Raw genomic sequence first — 23,458 nt, 5'->3', positions numbered from 1 at the left:
TCAGTGCATGTGTGACACTCAAATTTTGTCATTTTGAATTTGATTTAGGTGAATGGTCAACCATATGCGGTGTTGATTGCACTAATAAATGCAGTTTAGTCCTGAGATATGTTGTCATGAGGCAGTATGTCGATTTACCTCTGATGTAGGGGGAAATTGGCCAATAGCCTAATATAGTCTTTGATGAACTTTATCAACATTGCACACACGTTTATTAGCCTTTATATATGATTACATATACTAATGTATGATGATATGATAAAATGATACTGCGACCATATTGTGTTTGTGACTGGACCTCTTCAAAAGGTGTTGAATTACGTATCGATAGGTTGACATTGGATTAGTGCTGACTGAATGTGATTTCAGGCCTGTGAATCTTATTATATGATGTTGACATTGGATTAGTGCTGACTGAATGTGATTTCAGGCCTGTGAATCTTATTATACGATGTTATACGACGATTGTACTATGCACTTCTCAGTTTATTTTGTTGGATAGTGTGATATGTGCATATGAGCTTAGCTTAGTTTGGAGTCACAGCTGGGGTTACCACGTACTCTTTTGTCTTTGGTGACTCGGTTTATGTGTGATGACTATAAGCTGTGCAGTAGTTATGTGAAATATAGCATTAGTTTGTTAGTTTAAATGCATCTTAATCCTTAACTGAAATGATCTTTGTTCATGTTACATAGATGTAGTTCCAGCTTCTTAATTTCTTATTGTTTTTATAAAATATCTCTTCATGTATTTGAGAAGGAGTAATTGTAAAAAAAAAAAAAAATTGTACTTTAGCTTTTATATATAGTCCTAATAAATAGTATTTGTGCATGGTTTTTAATGAGGAAGGTTAATGGAATATCAATATCTTTCCCATACTTGCATTTCGCTCTTATTGTTATCTTTTGTTTATTGAACTTGTAGATATAGTTTGTTATTTTGTCATTCTCAGTTAGGCATACGTATATGCAATGTTAGATTGCAGAGTTCCTTGGTTTTCTGTCTAGTGATTCTCAAGAGTTCCTTGTTTTCTGCCAAACGGTGGAAGTATTAACACACAATCCATTACTGGCAGTTGCACAAGAGATAATGATGAAGTTAGCAATTCCACTCAACAACATATCTCAATCCTAACAAAGGAAAGTACGTCGGCTGGTCCCGATTTGGTTGATAAAAAAAGATCGCACAATAAAATGGGGAAAGTTCCAGTAAGACGGGATAATTCAAATCTGAATGATCTTCTATGGTGTATCATTCTAAGAGCATTGTATATATATATACATATATGTATATATTTCCCTCTTCTTCTTATTTTCTTTCCGGAAGAACACTAGGAGGCCGTTTCACAATAATAACGTACTGTTGCTATCCCAAAAATCTGCCTTAAAGTTGGGTAGATTCATAGAACATTTGCGACAGTGTTCTATAAAACTGTTTCATTTTTAAGATAAATTTATGGGACTATACTAGTATGTCATGGTTGCCGAACAGCTTTAAAAGCCATTTGATTGGCAAGAAATGCAGCTGAACGGAACGAGCGCTTTCCATTTACGCCAACCCAACACAAACATTGGACGCGTCATGTTTGGAACGGACAGGACAGATTAACACGAACTATAAAAAGTGGAGATGTTCCATGGCAAACCACAGAACATTGCTTGTGGAATGCTGCGCTCTCTCCATTCCGTATGCTGTGAAACCCTCTCTCCTTCTCCCTCTCCCTCTCGTTTCTCCCTCTTTCCTTTTGTTGCCTCCGGCACATCATCTCCCTCTCCCCGTCTCCTGCGTTGGGAAGGTCCATTCCTCTTCATCTCAAACTGGCCCTAATGGCGGAGAGGGCCAGGCGGTCCGTCAGTGTTGACTTAGATTTGAAGGGAAAAAACTGGATTCCATCCGCCGCTAACATTTGTGATTCTGGCGATCTCTGCATCTATTGGTGACCATAAAAGGGATTTTGATCGAGTCAAGGCTTTGTGGGAAAATATCACCAAAAACCAGCGATATGGACCCTCCAATGTGCGAAGCTGCTACAGGTTTTTACTGAAGTTTCACAAGAGGCGTCACGTCAATAATGATTGACCTTTACAGGTGTTCATTTCATGTCATGAAAAATTTTCACCGCAATAGACCGACACTAGTAAATAATTCACCGCTATAGGCTTCAATAAAAAAGAAACAACTTTAAGTGGCAGGGATCCGCTAAACATCAGTAAAACACTGCACCTTTACTAACATTTCCTAAAAAGCATCAATAATGATTCGTCTTTACTGACTTTCTAAGCGAAATGTTAGTAATGATGAAAATCTTCTAATGTGCTTTTTCACGCATCAGTAAATACCTTCATTTTTCTTTTAAGTCCTAGGAACATATGCATTTTTTTGTTACATGTTACAAGTTAGATTCTGAAGTATACATGCACGTATCTTAGGCATTCACGCATCAGTAAATACCTTCATTTTTCTTTTAAGTCCTAGGAACATATGCATTTTGTGTTACATGTTACAAATTAGATTCTGAAGTTTACATGCACGTATCTTAGGCATTTAACAAGTAATTTGAAAGCTCTTATTGAAAAGATGAGTGCCATCTCTTTTCGTTTGCATGCGAGGCCTCTAAATTTTGCACGTAAATAGGACCGTCTCCTCACCTATAGCCTTTACCTTTTGCTCTTGCTACACTCTGATTTTAGCACGATAATTCCTTGGTTAGCTAAAATCATCCATACTGTGCACAACAACTAGTGATGTACAACAAGTTGAGCCCTCAAACACACTCGTACAAGCTCGACTCTAACTCGACTTGTTTAATAAAGGGGTCGAGTTCAAGCTTGAATTAAAACTTGAGTCATAAACAAATCGAGTTCAATGTACATGAACTTGACTCGGCTCATGTCTTCCCTGTTTATTAATCTTCGGGGCATGTTGGTCATTTTTGATGAATTTTAACACCATTTTTATGGCGTTCATTTTTATTTAAAAAAAATATATGAATCAAGTGACATGAGTTTAAATGATTCAAGCTTGCGGTCGGATTTAGTTTACTAAGTTGAGCTCGAGCTTGTCATATAATGCGTTGAACGAAATAATATGTAACTCGAGCCGAGCCCGATGTACATCCCTAACAACTCATTTGCTTGGCTCATTCTAGAGGGCCACATAAACACTTTTGATGATCACCTCCAATATCTTGGCACTCACCTAGCTAATTGTTGCCACTTTTGCCTCTCTGCCGCCAGAAAATCCAATAGCACCTCTCTCCCTCCGGCTTTGTTTGCGATTGTTACCTGTGCAATGCAATTGTTGCATATGGTTCAGGTGAAATCCGCATTTGATAAATATTTCAGATTTCCTGCCATTATAAATTTAGAAGCGAATTAGGTTTAGGTCTCAGAGAGAGAGAAAAACTAACTAGCTTCTTGCAGCTCTCGTCAATTAAATTATAACAACCGCTCATACAACATTGATTTGGACTTTTTTAATCTTGACAAATATAATTATTCTCCACAAAAATCTCTCGCAACTCAATTCTCAAGTGGACATCATATCAGGCGCACTTACATCAGGCACACTTGTCACCTTCATACGTTATTCTACGAATCAAACCTCCTCGTCGTCCTATTTAAGGATTCACTGGGCTTGGCTTCCGGGAAGAAGCTCAGGAGAGACACAAAGAAACTGAAGGCTGTTTGTCCATGAAGAAATTAATCCTCCGTTCAGCCCAAATGGATTGGCTGGGCAACCCTGCATCTTCTTCATCCTCCACCCTTTCCTCTCCAGAAACAAGAGCTCTTTTTTCTGTAGTGGCCTCAATTGCAGCCTACACCGTGCTGATAAGCACAATCATCAAGGACTTTTTCCCATTTGATCTACACAGATACGCCACCTCTAAACTCCGCAACCTCATCTCTCGCATTATATGCCCACGGATCTGCGTCATTCTCATTAAGGAAGGTGATGGCATGGTGAACAACCAATTGTTCGAGTCTGCAGAGGTGTATCTGGCAGCCACCATGGTTTCCTCGATGCAGAGGTTTCAAGTGAGCAAGTATGAGAAGGAGAGCAAATACACCATCAATGTGGAAACAGGGGAAGAGATTGCTGATGTCTTTGAAGGCATCACGTATAAATGGAAAATGGTAGCCGGGGAAGACAATTCCCATCCCAATTTTGAAGGTCGCCCTCGCGTTTTCGAGCTGAGTTTCCGTAGTAGGCACAGGGACGTTGCCCTGAACTCGTATCTCCCGCATGTGCTCAAGATTGCTGAGGCAACAAAGCTTGAGAAGAGGGCATTGCGTCTCCACACTCTAAACGACTTGTGTTCCTGTGAGATGTGGAACTGGATAAATCTGGACCACCCTGCAACTTTTGAGACGATGGCAATGAATGATGCGCTGAAGGAGACGATCATGGATGATCTGCGCCGGTTTCTCGGTCGCAGAGAATACTACAAGAAAGTAGGCAAGGCTTGGAAAAGAGGGTATATATGTGCATTTTCAGTCATGTAGCATGAGTATCTGTCTTCCTGTTCACAATGAAAACCGTGCAGTTACTCTTTTGCAAATCAAACCTTGAAGTTTCCTTTCGAAGATCTAATGTCTTCAATTCAAAGAATGCATCTCCATGTTCAGATGGTTCATTAGATGTGTAAATCTTAAGTAGGAGGCTATAATGAATGACTGCATCATTCTTTTATAGGTTGAGGAATCTTTTATGCGCATCCAAATGAAGCAATCTTTTAGTGGTTAAATTTTCAAGCATGGAGATTTCATTTGTAGTTCGAGCCATGGAGGTTGCATGCAAGACAACATACATTTCGGCCTTCCAAACAGATAAGAGCATGATCGTTTTAATGGACCAAATATAATGGCAGAATTATTCTGTTATCATTTCAGGTACCTTCTATATGGTCCTCCGGGAACTGGTAAATCAAGCTTGATTGCAGCCATTGCCAACTTCCTGAACTTCGACGTCTATGACCTTGAGTTCACCTCCATTCACTCCAATTCTGCACTTCGCCGCCTCCTTGTTGGCACCAGTAATCCCTCTATACTTGTCGTTGAGGACGTCGATTGCTCCGCTCCAGTATATAATCGTGACATTGTCAAGGAAGGCAGTGGCAAGCTTCAAAAGCACGGCGTCCAGAAGTCGGAGCAGTTGACACTTTCCGGCATCCTCAACTTCATTGACGGCTTGTGGTCAAGTGCTGGAGACGAACGGATTATTATCCTAACGACAAACCACAGAGAACGATTAGACCCAGCTTTGTTAAGGCCTGGCCGAATGGACATGCACATATACATGGGCTACTGTAGCTTCTCCTCCTTCAAAATGTTGGTCTCAAATTATCTAGGCATCCATGACCATCCACTTCTTGAGCAGGTGATGCCGTTGATAGATAAGGTGGAGATCACCCCAGCTGAGGTTGCTGAAATCTTGGTGAGGAATGAAGACCCTGCTGCTGCAATTCTATGTGTTATTGAGTCCATGAAGATGAAGATGGAAGAAAAAGAAGACGAGAGAAAAAGCTGAAGATTCAAGCTCATAGTAGGGATAACATAGTCCATACAGATAACCAATATCTGGGTTTTCACTCTTGATCTGATCTGTGAATAACATCGCTTGCGTGGAATGCAGTAGAGGAATCTTGTACCTTGGGCCTTTCTACATTATCAGTGTGTACCTTGGGCCTTTCTACATTATCAGTGTGGTATCTATGTTCGTAGTTAGCTTCCTGTAGTTATATATCTATTCTCTGTTTCTGCTGCGGACCTGTTTTATCGTGATTCCTAGAATAGCATTGCAATGTGAACATTCAGTGCTGCTGTATCCATTTACTCCAATCAATCATATGCATATATGTACTCATCACAGATGTGGAATCTGTATTCCATGACAATGCCACATTTTAGACATCTCTGTCTCCCTCTCTACAGGTTATGTGCAACTCATCACCACTTCTTGAATTGCATGGGTGCACTTTGGCATCCAGAATGTTTTCGCTGTTATTATTGCAATCAGCCTATATATGAAATGGAGGTATAAAACTTTGGGATAGATGACTTTGTAGTTTATTGAATTTGTGGCTATTTTCTGTATGCAGCACTCTAATGCTGCACATGTTCTATACTATCTCTCTTTATATCAAAAGATTATGTAAATCATGTTTCTTTATTATCAAATTAAAAAATAATTTTCTAGAAAGCTGGAAATATATTTCTTTATCATGAATCAGTCATTACACACACATCAAAATGAAAATTGGAAAGATTTTTCTCATTCCTTTATTCCAAGAAATATATTTTTAAAAATATATTTTCAATTCTAAATTTCCAGGCCATCAAACAGGCCCTAAGGGTGGACGATTTTGATTAGTGTCAATACCCTACATCAGTTCACCATTGGTACTACAAGTCAGTTGCTGATTAATGACCAAATCTTCTCTGCAATATGTTTAAAGACATCATGGCCTAATTTGTCAACCAAGTGATGTAGGTGAAATGATTGTTGCAAATCACTTATTCATAATCAAGATAGATCAGTTAATTGGTCCATTTACTTTTTAAGCAATGCGACGTATCTTTGTGCAAGGAAAAGAATATTACCATGGAGAGAAGATGAATGCACCAACATCAAGGAGCTTTGTCATAAGCGATGATTTAGGTCAATTAACCCTTGTATGTGTGACATGAACATAAACAGGGTTAATGTGTTGTCAAACGCATTTAAGGAAATTGTGATCTAGTTATTGCAGTAACACTTGAGAAAGGTGCTTTCTATTCAACAAACTGGTGAGTGCTTTCTTCGCCATTTTCATGGGGAAACAGACCCGGGCAAAGGGACTTGATTGATTTCTTTTAAGCTCATGACCAGCCTCCCTCCTCAGGCTCTAGGCTTGCATAAATGAAGCTTAAACTGCAACTGCCTGCAAGCAGTCTGCGCACCGTGCAGAACATCCTGGGCTGCTTCTGGACCTGGTGATTTTATGGTTATACCCATCAACTGTAGTTTATTAAGCAAACAGCTGCATGAAGTGCACAGGTTAAATAACAAAAAATCTGCTGAAATTCTTGCTTCTGCAACCGATCCAATTGCTTGTAAGGTGGGAAGCCCGCTACCTTCCACACAGAAACCAATAGATACTTTGGTTGCAATTGGTTAGACTATGATCGAGCAGAATAGACCTCCGATGTATCTCATTTACGATCTTCCCTTGCAATTTGAGAGGTTACCATATACATGAAACTAAGTTCTGCATTGGCAAGTTAATACAACTATACAAGGTCTTTTGAGAGCATCCGTGAAGCACTTTCCTTGCTTCACGATTTCGCAATTGCTTCAGGCATTATGTGCATGCGTGAAGCACAATAATGTGCCACTCCTGTTTACACCCCCACAAACTCACCCACAAGTACCGCCGCACACAACAGAAACATAATGGGACAATGTCCAAAAATTTATAAAACTTGAAAAGCTTTAAATTTAAGATTGCAGATGCAGCTTAAAATCCAACATGCCTTGTAGAAGGAACCAGTTCCAACAGAATAGAAATTGGTAAATGAAGTTGTAGAACGAAAGGGCCTTCCAAATGAACCAACTTTTTGCACTTTGTGATGTCTTAAACGAATAGGCAGCAATGATGGATCAAGCCAATACCAGTAAAATAGCAACCCAACATATATATTAACCGGTGGATAACAAAATTTATCAGCTCCACCGGTCGGATTCCACTGCCTTTGATAACCTTAAGATTTACATCTGCACAGATCGTCCTAGAACTGAACATGCGATTTCAAACAAGTCTAATATTGACAATGGTGCTAGGAGTGAAGCCTTGGATAACCTATACTTGGAACAGATTGGAAGTGTCTCCAACTCCAACACGAGACTATAAACCGAGCGTCAAATCACAAAAAATGCACTAATAGACCTTTTACAGTTTTGACATCATCAGCCACAGGTGTTCATTGAAAGGAGAGATGGTTGACATCATCAGCCACAAATAGAACCCATCCATGCATATATACATCATCAGCCACAAGCATATACCTATTGAAATCAAAGAGTCAGAAATCTAAAAGAGCTTAGAGGTAATTAAAAGTAAAAAAAACGCGTGTTTATAACTTCATATATATAGTGCCAAATCGTTCAACATTTCCAAGAACAAGGTACACTAATATTCAAACAGAAACACTCGTATATTCATTAACAACATTGCACAAATTGAGAATGTCAAATAGGCATTTCTCAAGTTGGTCAATTCAATTTAAGTTGATATAAAAACCGTTGATGAACCTTGTATTCAGGAAAGTGCCAAAATTGTTCGATTTTTTACCAGAATCAGTCAAATCCATCCACAAATTCTGTATTTCAAAAGCTCTGTTTACTGTATTTTTTTTCTTTTTTTACCAACAAGTGTGCATACTCTCTCGCTCGCTCCCTGTCTCTCTCCAAGACCCTTTTCTTCTTTAAGAAAAATGTGCTTCATTTGGGTATTGCTTCTTCGGTAATTTGAGCTCGATTTCCTTTTTGCATAGGTTTTCCTGATATTCCTTTCAAAAAAGTAAGTGATGTTTAGTAAATAAAAAATTTAATCAATTCTGATTTGGTTGAGTAATGTTCAGACTTTCTTTTTAAGGATTTAATGAAGAAGTGTTTTTTGACAGAAATTAATTTTCTAAACAGGGAGATATTGAAAGATATTGAAAATACATCTAAATCACAAGCTGACAGGGAAAAAGTTGGAAAACACAACTTAGAGCATTATCCAACCTCCCCAAGTATGAATACACATCTCAGACCTTCTTTCAGAACCTAGAACAGACATCAAGCATTTATTCTGGAACCTATAAAGGCATCTGAAACATTGTCACAAATATCACTTTGACACTTTGAGGTTTTTCTCAGGTATTTTTCGGTGAAATTGTTTTGCTTAGGAAAATATCAAGAAGACATTGGGAAAAAAAATCTAAAGATTACGCAAAAAATAAAATAAATAAGAAACTAATAAAAATGACATTAAAAACCCTGCATAAAATGGTTAAAAAAGGTTTGATAAAAAAGATGATAGATAACTTCATTTAAGTTCAAATTTGAATCATGATGATATTGATGTAAAAAAACGAGCAAAATGAAAAACGGCAAAAAAGCAGGATGAAAATGCAATAAATATGTTCACATTGTTTCAAAAAAGAAGTGTTTTATCTGGCTCTTCACGTTTTTCTCGTTAGTATCACAATATCTGTGACAATATCTGTGACAATGATCTGATCATCAACACATTGAATATGCTGCTAAAACATAACCAAGTGAAGAAATCAGAAACCGTACAGAACTAATCAAACTTTCCAAGGTCTCCATTAGGTGAGATGACGAAAGGTCTATAAAAGGTCAAAAAGGAACAAGTAAAAAAACCTTAATATTAAATAGGCCGAACAGCTTGGAACTATGTCACCAGAACGCTGGGTGCGGGTGCGGGTGCCGGTGCTGGTGCCTACATCTCAAAAAAATACGGTGCGGCGGTGCGGCGAGGGTATTTATTATTATTATTAATTTATTATTATAATATATTAATAATATCAAATTTGATAAAAAAAACTGAAAAAAAAAACTGAAATCAATAGGGTGCGGGTTGGGTGCGAATCTGGGTCGCACCCGCACCAGCACCCGCGTCGCGTCGACGCGGGTGCGTCACCAGGGTTGCCGCACCCTGGTGACATAGGCTTGGAAGTTCAGAGAATTAAAATCGTACAAAAAAGCAACTGTGCATATATTGAAGTTCTGGAAAACAGGGCATGGTTTCCTTAATGTATCATTCATGCATGTCACTTTACATTTTCTTAATGTAATCACCAAAGTATGGGTCAGTTATATAAAAATTCACAATTGAATATGATATTTGGGAAATCAATGCAGAACCTTCAAAACATACTTGGACAAATAAAAGTACTGGTCTGAAACTCTTGAAAAAAAACCTCCACCATATAAAAGGGAATGAAACAGATGGGAAATGTCATTTTATCTAAATAAATCTCCTAGGTCATGAATTGGAAAATAAAGGAGCCACAAAACTTCACACAAAAAACATCCTCTTTCATGGAATATGTAGCCTAAGTAAATACAGGACCGTGGAACTAAGTATAATTATCCGACCGATTTGGTTGATCGTTCACAAGGTGTCATGTATATTTTTTCAAGAAAAATATATGGTAGCTAGCATTTTGACTTAAAAAATGAACATCAATTGGAGTAGCTCATAAATAATGAATATAGCCTTCATATTTACTCACTCCACATATTCCATCCAACGTTTAAAAAGTCACTGAGTCAACCCGGTGACTCGGCTTGGCTCGGCTTGCCCCTCTAACAGTTAAGCCAGTATGGTGACTCGTTTTACTTCGTGCTTCAATATTTTATGCCGCTTATAATTGATACATATTAAGATATAAATTCTGTTTGTTACTTTATTAAAGCTACAAGTTCAGTTTGTTAAAGTCAAGCAATATTAACAAAATTGATTAAGTTTCCTCAATGTCTTTCAATTGACATGCTAAATTGCAACAATTCATGGAGGATGAACTTAGTTATGACTTCACTTTATGTTAGTTTGACATTTTTTGAATCATATAAGTGAAATTAAGTCATTTTACAAATTGCTGTTTCTTAAAAAAAAGTTAACATAACCCGGTTCGAGTCGCCGAGTTGACCCACCAAGTCATGCGTTGAGAACAGCCGAGTTGAGTCCCGAGTTACTGGGTTTAAAACATTGATTCCATCAATACAAGCACACATATAATTTTCTTTTTCTAGTCATTTTTCTCTTTATGGACAGGTTTGTGATATTCTATCATCAAATTCACTAGCCATTGGCAGCTCCTTCTTTGTGTATAAATAGGGAATCATTCTCCTTCGTAATGCAGAAGCATCTAATCAAATATATAAAGCTTGTCTCGAGCCCGAGTCCGAATCAACTTTTCTCAACAAACAAGTCGAACTCAAGTTTATGGAATGGCTCATTTTTATATAACCAAGTCCACCTCGAGTACACTCAACTCATAAAACTCGTAAAGCTGTCTTCTGGCTTAACCTTAGGTAACTTTTTTCTTTTACGCTTCCCAAGTTACCTATGCCTGCAATCTCTTTTCAGCTGCCTCTACCTCTGTCTCTCTTACTCTTGACATACAGCCATAATCTCTTTTCAGCTGTCTCTACCTCTCTCTCTCTTTCTCTTGAGCCTACGGTGCCTTTCTTTATTATTAAATGCTCGTTTTTTCTAGGAAAAGCCTGTACTCCAACCACCCCTTCTTAACTTTTACAAAAGAAAATCACTATTCTCCTGCCACTCATGCCAAGTTTATCTTTCTTTTTAGCTCATCTTTTCAGAAAAAGTTTTTTGGCATTAAATTTTGGGGTTTTGTGGCTGTGTCAGCATGCCTTAACAAGCCGAGTCGAGCTCCTCCAAATATTATTGAGTTGAGCTCGAGTAAAATTTATTGAGCTTGACTCGAGCTCAAGCCGAGCTCGAGCTGAGCATTTTAGGTCTCGAGCCCTGGCTCGATTCGAGATCGACTCGGCTCGTGTTCAAGCCTACATAAACCTTGGCTTGATATGAATTTTCTAAAAGATGTTTCAGCAAAACTGATTAAAAGGGGCAACAACAGGGTACCCAATATTTAAACTCATTTTATTAATTATTATATACTTTTTTTTTCTTGATGCATATTGCCTCTAGGTATCATAGGTCTGGCTCATGAAATAGGCTGAGTGCATATGCGATGTTTGTGTCCTTGAATATGAACAACAGATGGTATGAACGCTAATGTGCAGTAACTTCAACCTTCTGATCTTGTCTGATCAGATGGTATGAAGGATACCAACTCAAAAAGAAGAGTTAGGTTGTTGTGAACTCAAGAAGGTAATTGCATCTCATCATTTTGAAAATGTACTTTGAAGCAGTGTTATCACTTATCCTTATCGCACGATACGGGCCTGTATCATGTGATACATATCGTATAGGTTCAAGAAATCTACACAATATGCCTACGATACATGATACACCTGTGTATCGTAGGCATATCGCCTGTATCATGTGATACAGGGTACGATACAGCCGATACGCATAAGATACAAGGACGAAACAAAAAAAAACCTCTGTTTTTTTTTGTGCTTCTTTTTAGAATAGTTCCTCCCTCCCACTTTCTAAACATCTCTAAGAGTTCTGGGAGGGGGAGATTTTATTAGTTTTCTAGAAAAATCAATCATATGTTGGTGAGGACATTCTATTTGAAGGCATTGAAACAATTAACAAAGAAAATGAGAATGAATATGAAGATGATGATGATTATGATTGATTGATGATAATCATGTCATTTGGCACTTGGCAGTGAACAATTATATGTTGTGAACTTGTGATACAATCTAAAACATTTTAAACCAGTGAATGATGTTTATTATGTTATTCTGAATCTATGATTTCTTGTTTCTGAAGGTCTTGTTGATATATTATGGTTTATGAATGATGAATCATGACTATTCTTTACGTGAGATGGATTTTCTTATGTGGAATACATTTTCTTTTTTTCTCTTTTTTTCTTAATTTCTTTTATTTTTATGAATTAAAAATTTAATTTTATGATGTGCTACGCTACAGTTACGATACATTACCATACGGCGTATAGGTCAGCTCAATCGAGACGCATTATGATACGTCTTTTATAACATTGATTTAAAGGTTTCCACTTAGCTAGTCGTTTGAACATGTTGATCTAATGCCTTGTGTGTTGGAAGGTACTTTGTAAATACGGTATGTATATATTATATGTATATATGTTTACCTATATTCATTATTCATATACTAAACTATGAGGACGAATTTGAAAGTAAAAATTTTCTCACTTTTGGGAAGAATATGGTCATCTTGCTCAGAAACTTTACATTTAAATGACTTTTGATAGTATTTTATTGCTATTGATACTCTGAAAAGTAATTCAAATCATTCCTTGGAAATATACCAACTAAACCCATGCATGGACAACAGTTACTTCTCTCGACAGTTTCTGTAAGGCAACTTTCAAGAAATAATTTGTGAAATACTTGTTTATGCATTTCCCATATTTTGTTAGCATGATTGCACACTTTGCAAAACCTCTTGTATATGGTTTCAAATAATCAAATATTTCTTGGGATCTCTCCTTATACCATGCTATACGTTATTCATTCAATATGCTCATGTCTAACCCTGAAATGTATTTTAGATACTTCTTTTCTAGAATATCTCCATCACTAAGATGCTCATAGCTTTCAACCCTCATGCATAATTGAATTTGTCCTGTCCAACCTATTTTGAGTTATGGCTGACTTGGACTCTGTTTGGATGGATCGTTAGTGTTTATTATTAAGTGTACATGCAAATCCCTATTTGTTTGATGATTTATGCATATTAGCATGCTCCTTTGATGCAATACCTCTCTGTTGTGCTTATTCATAATTTTATGAGCTAGCTGTTTGTTCTTCCTATTGAGATAAGCTGAGTTTATAACCTTCAGAGATCTTTATCATTCTGCATTATGATATTTGTTGCATTCATGGCTTACCATAGGTTACGTCATATCCAAATGTTGTGCTTATTCTTTTATTAGAGAACGAGTTATTTTTGAGAATCACATTGTGAGGAACTATGACCCCACTGTTATGCCACTGTATTATGCCACTTAAGCATCTTACCTTGTTGATTTGTGTAGCTCTTATTGTTCCCTGTGTGAATTTGATTCTCACTTGAGTACTCTTTATGAATATTTTGACTCCGTACCCCTTTTCACACAGGGTCTTCGTTAACAAAGGTGCACCTTTTTCTTGTGCTATCTCAGGGTATTATCAGCTGACAAGTTAATGTATCCAACAGATTTTTCAGATTCTTTTATACTTCTTTGCAACTGCTGCCAAGGTGCCATTTTCTCACCAGAATAAGAGGTTCACTCAGTTCTTTCAACTATTCGGATCAATTTTCTTGGGCACATGTCCATGTGGAGAATACAATTCAACTTCCCTAAGGATCAAAATGGACTGGTCATGCCTTCCTTCCATGATACAAAAATATTTTCATCTTGATAGAATGACACAGATCCTGCTGCACTAATGAACAATTAATACGTTCTGCATCTTCCTCAAACCCAGTATGTCCTGAGCACCTTTTTTACAACATCAAGTTTCAAATTTATATATAATCCAAGTTTCCTAGGGAAGTAACATCCAAGAAATTTTTTACATGAATTTGATGCTTACCTTGATATCCTTATTAGAGAATCCGACAAAGAGATTTCCTCCATAGTATAGCAAAGATGTAGCTACTGAGTCGCAATCAATACACCCAGCTGGCTTTGCATCGAGCTCAGACTCATCTTTGTATAGTTCCTGAAGGAATAACCCAATGGTAACAACTTAAAACACAAACACAAATTTTTGGGTAGATTATGCAAATGTGCTCAACAATGTAACAAAATTCTACCACAGCCCAAGAATAAGCGGCAGTGAAGTATGTTCAAAAACCAAACAAGAATTTGGTAGCTACAAATACCTGTATACTTATTGTCTTTTTCCAAGTGGCTGCAAACAGCCATTTCCCATTCATGTCAATAGAAAGAATAGGACCATCATCAATTTTTGTTGATTTCACAAGTTCACCATTGCTCCATATCTGTGGAAAAAGTTCAGATCATAAGCCTTGAAGATTTTTTTTTGAAAAAAGTAATCAAAGCCTAATGACTTTATTAGTGTAGATAGATATAACACTCCAACATAGAAACTGTACAGGTCCCAAAATACAAGAACTGCAGTTACATCCACAAAAAGAGAGAGAAAGAGAGACAAAGAACAGCAAGCTACCAAAGAAATAAAATAACTGATTCTCTTAGAAGTAGTTCACGTTCGCAGACAAACTTGATCTAGTGAGCAGCAGACATTTTTCACAATCTGATTCAAGTCAAAACCAAGTCCAATTTCCCAAAAAATGAACAGTATTATCTTTTAGGTAGTACAGTTAACTACACTCCACCTTCGAGTTTAATAGTATAAGCTGCACTAGCACATGGCCTGCATCAAAAGTGGTGCCGAGATCCACAAAAAATTCTGTGACAATGCAAATTAGTCCAACCAAGCACAAGCCATCAAATTTATAGCCTGAAAGGTAGTAGACTAGATCAGGCCAGTCAAGTGAGTGGATCATTAACTTGACCTTGGAGGGGCTTTGGCCTGAGCCATTGCTTGAGGGCAGGCCATAGGCTATGTCACATGGGTACTGGTACGGGTATCGGTACGGGTACGGGTACGGGTACGGGTACGGACCATTTTTAAAAAACTTGGGTACGGGGGTACGGCCGTACACACACATATATATGTCAAAAATTTTCAAAAAGAATAACATATTCGCACATATATATATCAAAAATCACAAACAGAATAACATATTGTCATATTCATAAATCATAATCCAAAATTTATCAGTCTTGACTCTTGATTCTCATTATCCTCAGTCTCAAAATTAACATTCAAAATACATCAGCTTTGTTGATTTTCATTCTTCCCACTCCTCAGATGCATCATCAAGATTAGAAGGAACAACAGGTTCTCTAAGATCCATATTAAGAGCATGCAATTCATGTTCTCCTTCAAGTTCTACGTCAATGTCCTCCGGATTAACATCCCAATACTTGGATGATCCTGAACTGCAAGTTGCAACAAAATCAAAGTATGATTTAAGTTAATATTAACTTTAATTAAACAACCAACATAATATACATATGTATACATATCAGAGATAAAAAAAAGAAAGAAATACCTGTAATCATTTGAAGTACGTGAAAGTAAGTGTAGGTTGGAGTGGGCATAAACTAAATCTTCTGCTCGCTTACTAGTTAGCTTGTTTCTCTTGATGTTGTGAATTTGAGAATAAGTGCTCTAATTTCTTTCACAACATGAAGAGGTTGCAGGTTGAGATAATAACTTCAATGCAAGATGTTGGAGATTTGGTGATGCTCCAAAACATAACCACCAATTAACAGGATCTTCTTCATCTCTTGCCATTGCAGCTTGTATTGAATCATTTCTTCCACCAGAGAAACTCGCAAACTCATTATTTATTATCTTCAACCGATGAGAATCAGAACATAGTCTTCCCAAACATATCTCCCTATTTTTTGATATTTCTGGATCTCGATTAAGAGGAACAGGACCAGTACCTCCTGCCAACCATGTTTGTCCATAATATTTGGGATTTAAGGAGTGTGCCATACAATGCAAAGGGTTATTGCTTCTGTTCCATCTTCTTATTAAAATTCTATGCACATGATCGAAAAACTCAGAATCATCAAGTGCAACATTCTTCTTCTCATGTCTAAAAATGATGTTTTGAATTTTTTCAATCATGTTATCCCACATATCATAAACTTTATGAAGCATGGGCCCTTCTTTATCAACTTCTCTCAGCATCTGCCAAATAGGCTCTGTAAACTGCAGAAAATATGTAACTTTATCCCACCATTCATCTTCTAAAATGCATTTTTTAATTTCTTGAGCCTTCACAATGTCATCATTCTGATAAAACTCCCAATCATTGTCAGTCACCATAAGTGCTAATGCATGTTTCACCTGCTTTATTCTTTTTATCATTACAATAATGGATGCAAAACGAGTCTCAGATACCTTTAACAATTTCAAATCAGAATGCCTATTAAATATAGAAAGAGCATTGTTGTGGTTTACAACAAAATTTATGATGTTTCTGACATCATGCTCAAGCTCCTCAATCCATGAACACAAGAAACTGGCATTTGGATCATCTTTTGATGGGTTGCAAATACTTTTAAGTGCTAGATTTATACTGTGTGCCACACAAGGAGTCGAGAATATGTGACTGTACTTGGGATCACTTGCCAAATTCATTCCTGCTCGTTGGTAAACTGGAGCATTATCAGTAATAATTTGCACAACGTTATCTTCACCCACTTCTTTGATGACTTCTATAAATAACCCTTTCAAATACTCAGCATCTTTATACTCTCCAGATGCATCAACACATTTCAAGAAGATTGGTCCATCAAGCGAATAAGCAATAAAATTTATCAGGGGCCGCCTTTGTATATCAGTCCACTCATCAGAAACAATGGATACTCCATATTGTTTCCATGAAAATTTCTTCTTCTCTAATAATTTTTCAATGTTTGCCTTCTCTTCTGCAAGAATTATTGTTCTCAACTTCTCTGAACTTAGGGGTACATAACCACTCAAACTGCAATTAGCCAAACCTGTAACAACATCTTTCCAATAAGGACTTCTGGCTACATTAAAAGGAAGTGAACTTGCAAAAAAAAACCTTCCAATCCTTCTATCCATCTCTGCCCTTCCCATATTATTGAATGCTTGTGCTAATGTTTTTCTTTTCTTTGAAGCATCTTCAACTTCTTCAGTAGCATAAAGAGGAACAGACACACTTGACTTGGATGAAGATTTCTTCGTCTCAGCTGCATCCTGTTCTTTTTTGAATATCTTAATCTCCTCGTTGGTAACTTTTGGGCATGGTCTAATTCCAACGCCTGAAATATGCAACAAATGTGCCTTGCAACGTGTATAAGAGCCCGTGAACATCATATCACAAAATTTACAAGAAAACATTACATTCCCACCACCACCTGGTCCTTTTCCTACTCTCTTCACATAGCGCCAAAGTGGCTGAGATGGATTATCCTTCTCTACTGCAGCGGTATTAACACTACTACTACTGCTTTCTACATTCCCACTTGCAGTAGGCATCATTTCTTTCCCTTTATCAGCCATTACAAGTTACAACTTACGTCTGAAAAGAACCTAGCAAAAGAGCTGCAAGCCTGCAACACGTAACCAATAGAAGCAACCAAACATAAATAATGAGCATATATGCTGCCAATTGCCATACTTTGAAGATTATGCCTTCAAGAGCATACAAGAAATGCACACACAAAAATTGTATGAAAACATTAAATTTAAAGAACTAGCATTATTCTGTTGTATTTTGCATAATGTCATCTTCAAGTTCAAAGAAGAACATCAGACACAAAAATGACAGAGATAATAAAAGTGACAACAAAGATAATAAAAGAAGGAAGCACGCAATGACAGAGACGAAAGAGTAGACTCTGGTTGAACTTTACAGTTCTAAAATTGGCAGGAGAAAACAAAAGAGGCATGACTGATGACACGTATTGCATAAGCAAACAGGGAGACACAGAGACAGAGAAGGTCGATCGAAAGGAGAGAGAGGCGACTACTGTGAGGGTTTCGAGCAGTAGGAGAGGAAGACTGGTTGGTTCTGGAAAAACAACTGTTATTGAAAAAACAGAAGGAAAGAAACAAGCAAAACACCGTTAACAGGCAAAAGGGGTGACCGTCGTCGCCGTCGGCCGACGGCGACGACAGCGAAGGCAGGGGTGGAGCCAATGAAAATGAAAAGAAAAATGAAAAAAGGAAAAAAAATACCGTCACAGTCGCCTCCTACCGTCTGCTATCGGCGGTCGCCGCTGCCGTCGCCGGTCGCTAGTCGCCGTTGCCGTCGCCGGTCGCAGTCGCCGCTGCCTCACTCGGTGAGAGGTAAGGTAAGAACAAACGAACGAAGAACGGATTAAGGGTTTCGTTTGTTTTTTTTTAACGTTAGAATGATTTTAAAAGTTAAAATCAAATAATCGTTAAAAATAAAAAAGGACGGATTTAGACTCGGTCAAAGTTGACCGTGTCAAAAATTGGATGGATACGGCCTCCGGTGCGTTGACTGTACCTGGTACGGTCAACGCCGCACCATCGGCGTACCCAAGCCCGTACCCGTACCCGTACCGATGTCGTACCGGTACCGGACGGGTACTTCGCCTTCACAGGCATACCCGTGTATCATAGGCCATAGGTCATAGCCTCATTTCTTAGCCAGGTAGAGACATCAATTTTCTATCTTTGTGCCACATGGCCCACATCTGGCAGCCAAAAATTGTTTCGTAAAGGAAAAGAAAGAGAATCCTATACCACATAAAATCCGGGTGTCGGTGCTACCATGGGTGCCATTGTGAACATAAAGGAAGCACAATCAGTACATTAGATCAAAGAAAATCACCATTCTGTATGTTGCATAACTATTATAAATTTAAAAGCAAAATGGCAAAACAACAAATTCTTCATTTATATGCTTTTCAGTGAAAAAAAGATGTCTGTTAATGGTTTCCAATATTGGAAACCGTGAATCTTCTATTATTTTCTTCATAATTTTTTGGACCTGCCTAGGTTCCAATCTATCACTCGACATAGCTCAAGGTAGTATTTGCAAACTTAGAATTTGAAGAATCATTAAAGAAGAATAATATGGCAAAATATCCATTCATTTTAACAATAAAATGGTAGTCAAGTATAATGGATAGTAATATATTAGAATTTAGAACATTCAGGTGCAAGGTAGTTGCTAACATACCTTTAGCAATCCATTCTCGTGACCAGCAACAGCTATGTCTTGATTGACAGACAGAGATAAAACAGATGATATGGCAATGGGAGGGTCATCTTCCAATACCATTAAAGGACTATGATCACTAATCCACCATAACCGTACAGTTCCATCCCAACTTCCACTATAGAGAATCCCATTGTTTACAGATAAGGAAGATACAACTGACTTGTGGCCAGTCATTGCACACATTAAAGAATAATCCTGTAAGAAAGAGAGATAAAATGAAACATGTGGAATTAATTTCATTAAGTTGCTTTAACAAATACAAAGAGATATAATGGATTAAAGAATGAAAAACATCACGCACATGAAAACCAGTAAGCCTACTAAACAACCTAACAAGAAGACAAAAGGGATGAAAAAATCGCTGAAAAAGCTCGAGAACTTCATTCATGACTATGATATACACCAAACTGGGGATTGACTAGCTGCCAGGCCAGTCTGAACCATCAAAGCCTGATAGTTACTTTGGTCATAAAGACTATGACCAAGCAGCCCCTTAAACTAAAAAGACAAATACATTGAAGAAAATCACAAAAGAGTATATATATATATATATATATATATATAACCAAGCAGCTCCTTAAACTAAAAAGATAAATACATTGAGGAAAATCACAAAAGTGTGTGTGTGTGTATATATATATATCTGTCCAATCCATCATGATGGACAGTTGATAGAAAAACAAGAAGAAAAATGTGTAAAACGAATGCTAGATGACAAAAATGTCATCACCTTTTTCTCCTTATTTTTCTCTCAGCCATCCATCACAATAGATCGGACGGCCCTCATGAATAAGTTGGGTGACTCTGGATAGCCAGAGTCACCATTCAATTTTGATATAGATATTTACTTACTATACATGATATATTGTACATAGAATACCATTTAACATACATATGGAAACATGTAACAGAATATACTTATGTTTACAGTTACTGTGCATGATATACTGTACTTAGAATATTATACATGCATGCACATATGACAAACACACATATATATGTATAGTATCCTCTCTCAAATGAAAATTGAAAAGCTAGAGTAGAAATACAGAAAATTGTTGCAACACAGATGTGCCACATGGTATATGGAGTAAATGCAAAAGTATATTGTCAAGATATCTGATTCGCATACTTTTGGGGAAATCTCAGCCAGGCACACATTCAAAATGAAACCACTCAAAGAAAAGCGCGAAACAGGAAAAGAAAAAGTTCCCCATTCAACACTATAACTACCATAATCAGAAATGACCTTTAGCGACCAAGCTTTTATTGACTTATCTCCACTGCCACTGTAAAGAACGTCAAGCCCAGACACAGCTAAAGAATGGACACCACTATATCGCCAGTCTGAATGTTCACGCCAAGTCTTCAATGGTTCTTGTTCAAGTTGAGGATCAAGGGCCCATACATAAATGCCACCACCACTGTCTGCAGTTATGCACAAGGGTTCATCCATGTCCAACACAACTATTGCTGTGACTCTGTGAGCATGGTAATTAACTGTTCTCACATGGCAGAATTCCTGTATCAAGTAAGGTAAAGCAGGAAATAATATGTGAAATTGACCAAAAGACAGAAGCATCAATTTATTGCAATCAAATGCACTGTGCAGGAACTTCCATCATCTCAGGAAACATCCACCAGTCATAATGAATGAGAGAAGTTAACAATTCATCCATTGAGTTGCATGAATGCTATGCCCAACAAATTCTGGATAGCAATCAATACAAAAAACCAAATGAAAGAAAGAAAAAAAAAACTTTGCAGAGGTGCATAAATATCTTTCAGACAATGTCCACATATTATATGAGAAATATTCTGACTGCAATTTCATCCGTTCAATTACTAACTTTCTAGGGGTAAATGGTAAACACTGAACTGGAAAAAGAATATTAATGACCCACGTTAGTCAAGATCTCAACTGATTACCACATTGTATTTAGAAGTTTCAAATGCAAACTTGATCATTTTTGACATGCACACGTGACAGGTGCAAGGGATCGTAGAGCATTTTGGATAACAAGGACAAGCAGTAAAAGAACTTACCTTTCACAGGGTTGGCATTGGTAGATTATATGGAAGCTATTTTTATTTGTATCACACGTAATTTATTGTGGTAAATATCAAAAATTAATTCTGATCTAAGCTCTATAAGAGAAGTTAATGAAACCTCCGTCTCATTTTTTGTATCTATGGGAGCATGAAACATATGAACGTTCATGTAAACAAGCAGTGACAAAAGAGATGAGACACAGGAAGATTATTGGTAAAGGTAATAAACTGCGATCAACATTGCATGATTAGGATTCAGCCACATCAAGTTATTGAGACCATAGCATCAAAAAATATTTATAAAGGCATTAAATTTACTAAAAGGTATACTGTAACTAGCAACTACCAATAATAAGCAAAAAACAATAGCTACCAATGACAAGCAAAAAATAATAATATTTGACCAACAATAAACTTTGGACCCTAGTTTCTAAAACCTTTGATCCAGTGACTAGGTTTGTCTGTTCATTTAAAGTGTTTCAAAGTAGCACATACATTGTTGACACACATTTTTCATTGACAATTAATTGCATCATGTTTCGCCAGGAGAATTAGTCAAGGTTCAAGAAAACCATGACAGAGAGAGAGAGAGAAACATTCTTATGATATCTTGAATAAAAGTGCACATATCCAATTATTCATCCCAGCATATCAAGATGATAAAGCTATATACATTCGAGCAGACAATCATCTCTTCAGTGCTTTTCCAATATCACTTTTTCGAGTATATTGTTAAAGTTTCCATGAAACTTTTCTGACAATCCAACTTGAAAAGATCTCCCATATCATTAAAGTCAGTAATAATAAGATGGCCAATGAAATTGATGTTTCATGTAGGCCTCTTGATGAAGCTTCATAGCCTCCTAAGAAGTGCAAGTATCAAAGGTTGCACATCTTAAACTTGGAGGTCTCACCATTAAATGCTTAAAGTAATGTTACGGTTCAACTGCTGAAGGTGTACAACTGACATTTTTTATTTTCCTAATGTAGATCCATTGAATGTACCAATGGATCTGAGGATCTACAAAGAGCTTTTCATATGATATTCAAGAGAAATGTTAGCCCAGATTTCAAGCCCCATCAGTTTATGCTCTATCGCGACAAGGTAGAAACAGCTTCCTTCATAGAAAGGTCTAGCAGTTACTCTTACCATGCTCCTACATGGATGTCCTACCAATAAAGATATTTGGTGTAACGCTCGTTGGTTCGGCGGGTCGGGTCGAGTTAGGATCCAGACCTGGACCCGACCCCCACTCGCGTAAGGGCCCGACGCGAGGCCCTTCTCCCTCGCCTTTCCCTTCCTTCTTCGTCGTCTCCTGGTGGTCTCCCGTGGCAGCGCAGAGGGAGGAGAGTGACGGTCGGGTGGTGGTGGCTGGAACGGCGACGGCGACGGAGGTGGCAGCGCCGGCGGCTTGGTAAACCCTCTCTCTCTCGTGCGATTTTTCTTTCTCTGCCACTCATGCCCTTTTTTTTTGTTTTTCTCTCTGCCGCACGTCCCCTCTACTTCTCTCTCGCCACTTTCTTTCCCCTCTTTCCGCTGGTTCTCTACCGCTCGACCCTCTTCTCACTCACCCACACTCCCCCACCTGCTCTTTCTCTCTCTTCTCACCCCACGGCCGTTTTCCCCCTTGACCGAACCCCTCCTCTCTCTGTCTCTCCTCTCTGTCAGCGTCCCTTTCTCTGGTTCGTTTCAGTTTTTTTTTCTCCCACTACTACCGTGGGTTAGCAACAGATTTTGTGTTGAACCTTTTTGGACGTGTGTTGACTCTTTCCATGGCGTTTTGGGGTTGGATTGCGGTTTAGGGACGTTTTTCCCCTCTTACCAGCTAGTAGGGCGTGTAGTGAGCAGCGACAGCAAGCAATCTCGAGCATTGGCACTTGATCGGACG

At 37.8% G+C, this 23,458-nt stretch overlaps 3 protein-coding genes across 3 annotated transcripts in view; 1 reads left to right on the top strand and 2 right to left on the bottom strand.

Annotated features, from left to right (window-relative positions):
* Positions 1–3,595: 3,595 nt before the first annotated feature.
* LOC116266799 (AAA-ATPase At3g50940-like) lies at positions 3,596–5,971 on the top strand. The gene is made up of 2 exons (XM_031648183.2): positions 3,596–4,478; positions 4,894–5,971. The coding sequence occupies exons 1-2, from the start codon at positions 3,694–3,696 to the stop codon at positions 5,528–5,530; spliced, it is 1,422 nt and encodes a 473-aa protein (XP_031504043.1). The 5' UTR covers positions 3,596–3,693; the 3' UTR covers positions 5,531–5,971.
* Positions 5,972–7,642: 1,671 nt separating this feature from the next.
* Positions 7,643–23,458, bottom strand: part of LOC116266798 (uncharacterized) — a 30,556-nt gene continuing 14,740 nt past the window's right edge. The window contains exons 3-7 of the mRNA XM_031648182.2: positions 20,767–21,039; positions 19,476–19,712; positions 14,571–14,690; positions 14,279–14,407; positions 7,643–8,047 (exon numbers count right to left, since the gene is read on the bottom strand). Coding sequence (XP_031504042.1) covers positions 8,030–8,047; positions 14,279–14,407; positions 14,571–14,690; positions 19,476–19,712; positions 20,767–21,039 — 777 coding nt within the window. The 3' untranslated portion in view covers positions 7,643–8,029. The remainder of the gene's footprint in view (positions 8,048–14,278; positions 14,408–14,570; positions 14,691–19,475; positions 19,713–20,766; positions 21,040–23,458) is intronic.
* Positions 15,556–17,867, bottom strand: LOC126410685 (uncharacterized). Its single transcript, XM_050081212.1, has 2 exons — positions 15,831–17,867; positions 15,556–15,717 (listed from the first exon to the last, which is right to left on the bottom strand). The coding sequence occupies exon 1, from the start codon at positions 17,822–17,824 to the stop codon at positions 15,950–15,952; it is 1,875 nt and encodes a 624-aa protein (XP_049937169.1). The 5' UTR covers positions 17,825–17,867; the 3' UTR covers positions 15,556–15,717; positions 15,831–15,949.

The sequence above is a fragment of the Nymphaea colorata genome, chromosome 13 (genome assembly GCF_008831285.2).
Source record: "Nymphaea colorata isolate Beijing-Zhang1983 chromosome 13, ASM883128v2, whole genome shotgun sequence".
NCBI classification, from domain to species: Eukaryota; Viridiplantae; Streptophyta; class Magnoliopsida; order Nymphaeales; family Nymphaeaceae; genus Nymphaea; species Nymphaea colorata.
This window is presented reverse-complemented; position numbering and strand designations above follow the sequence as displayed.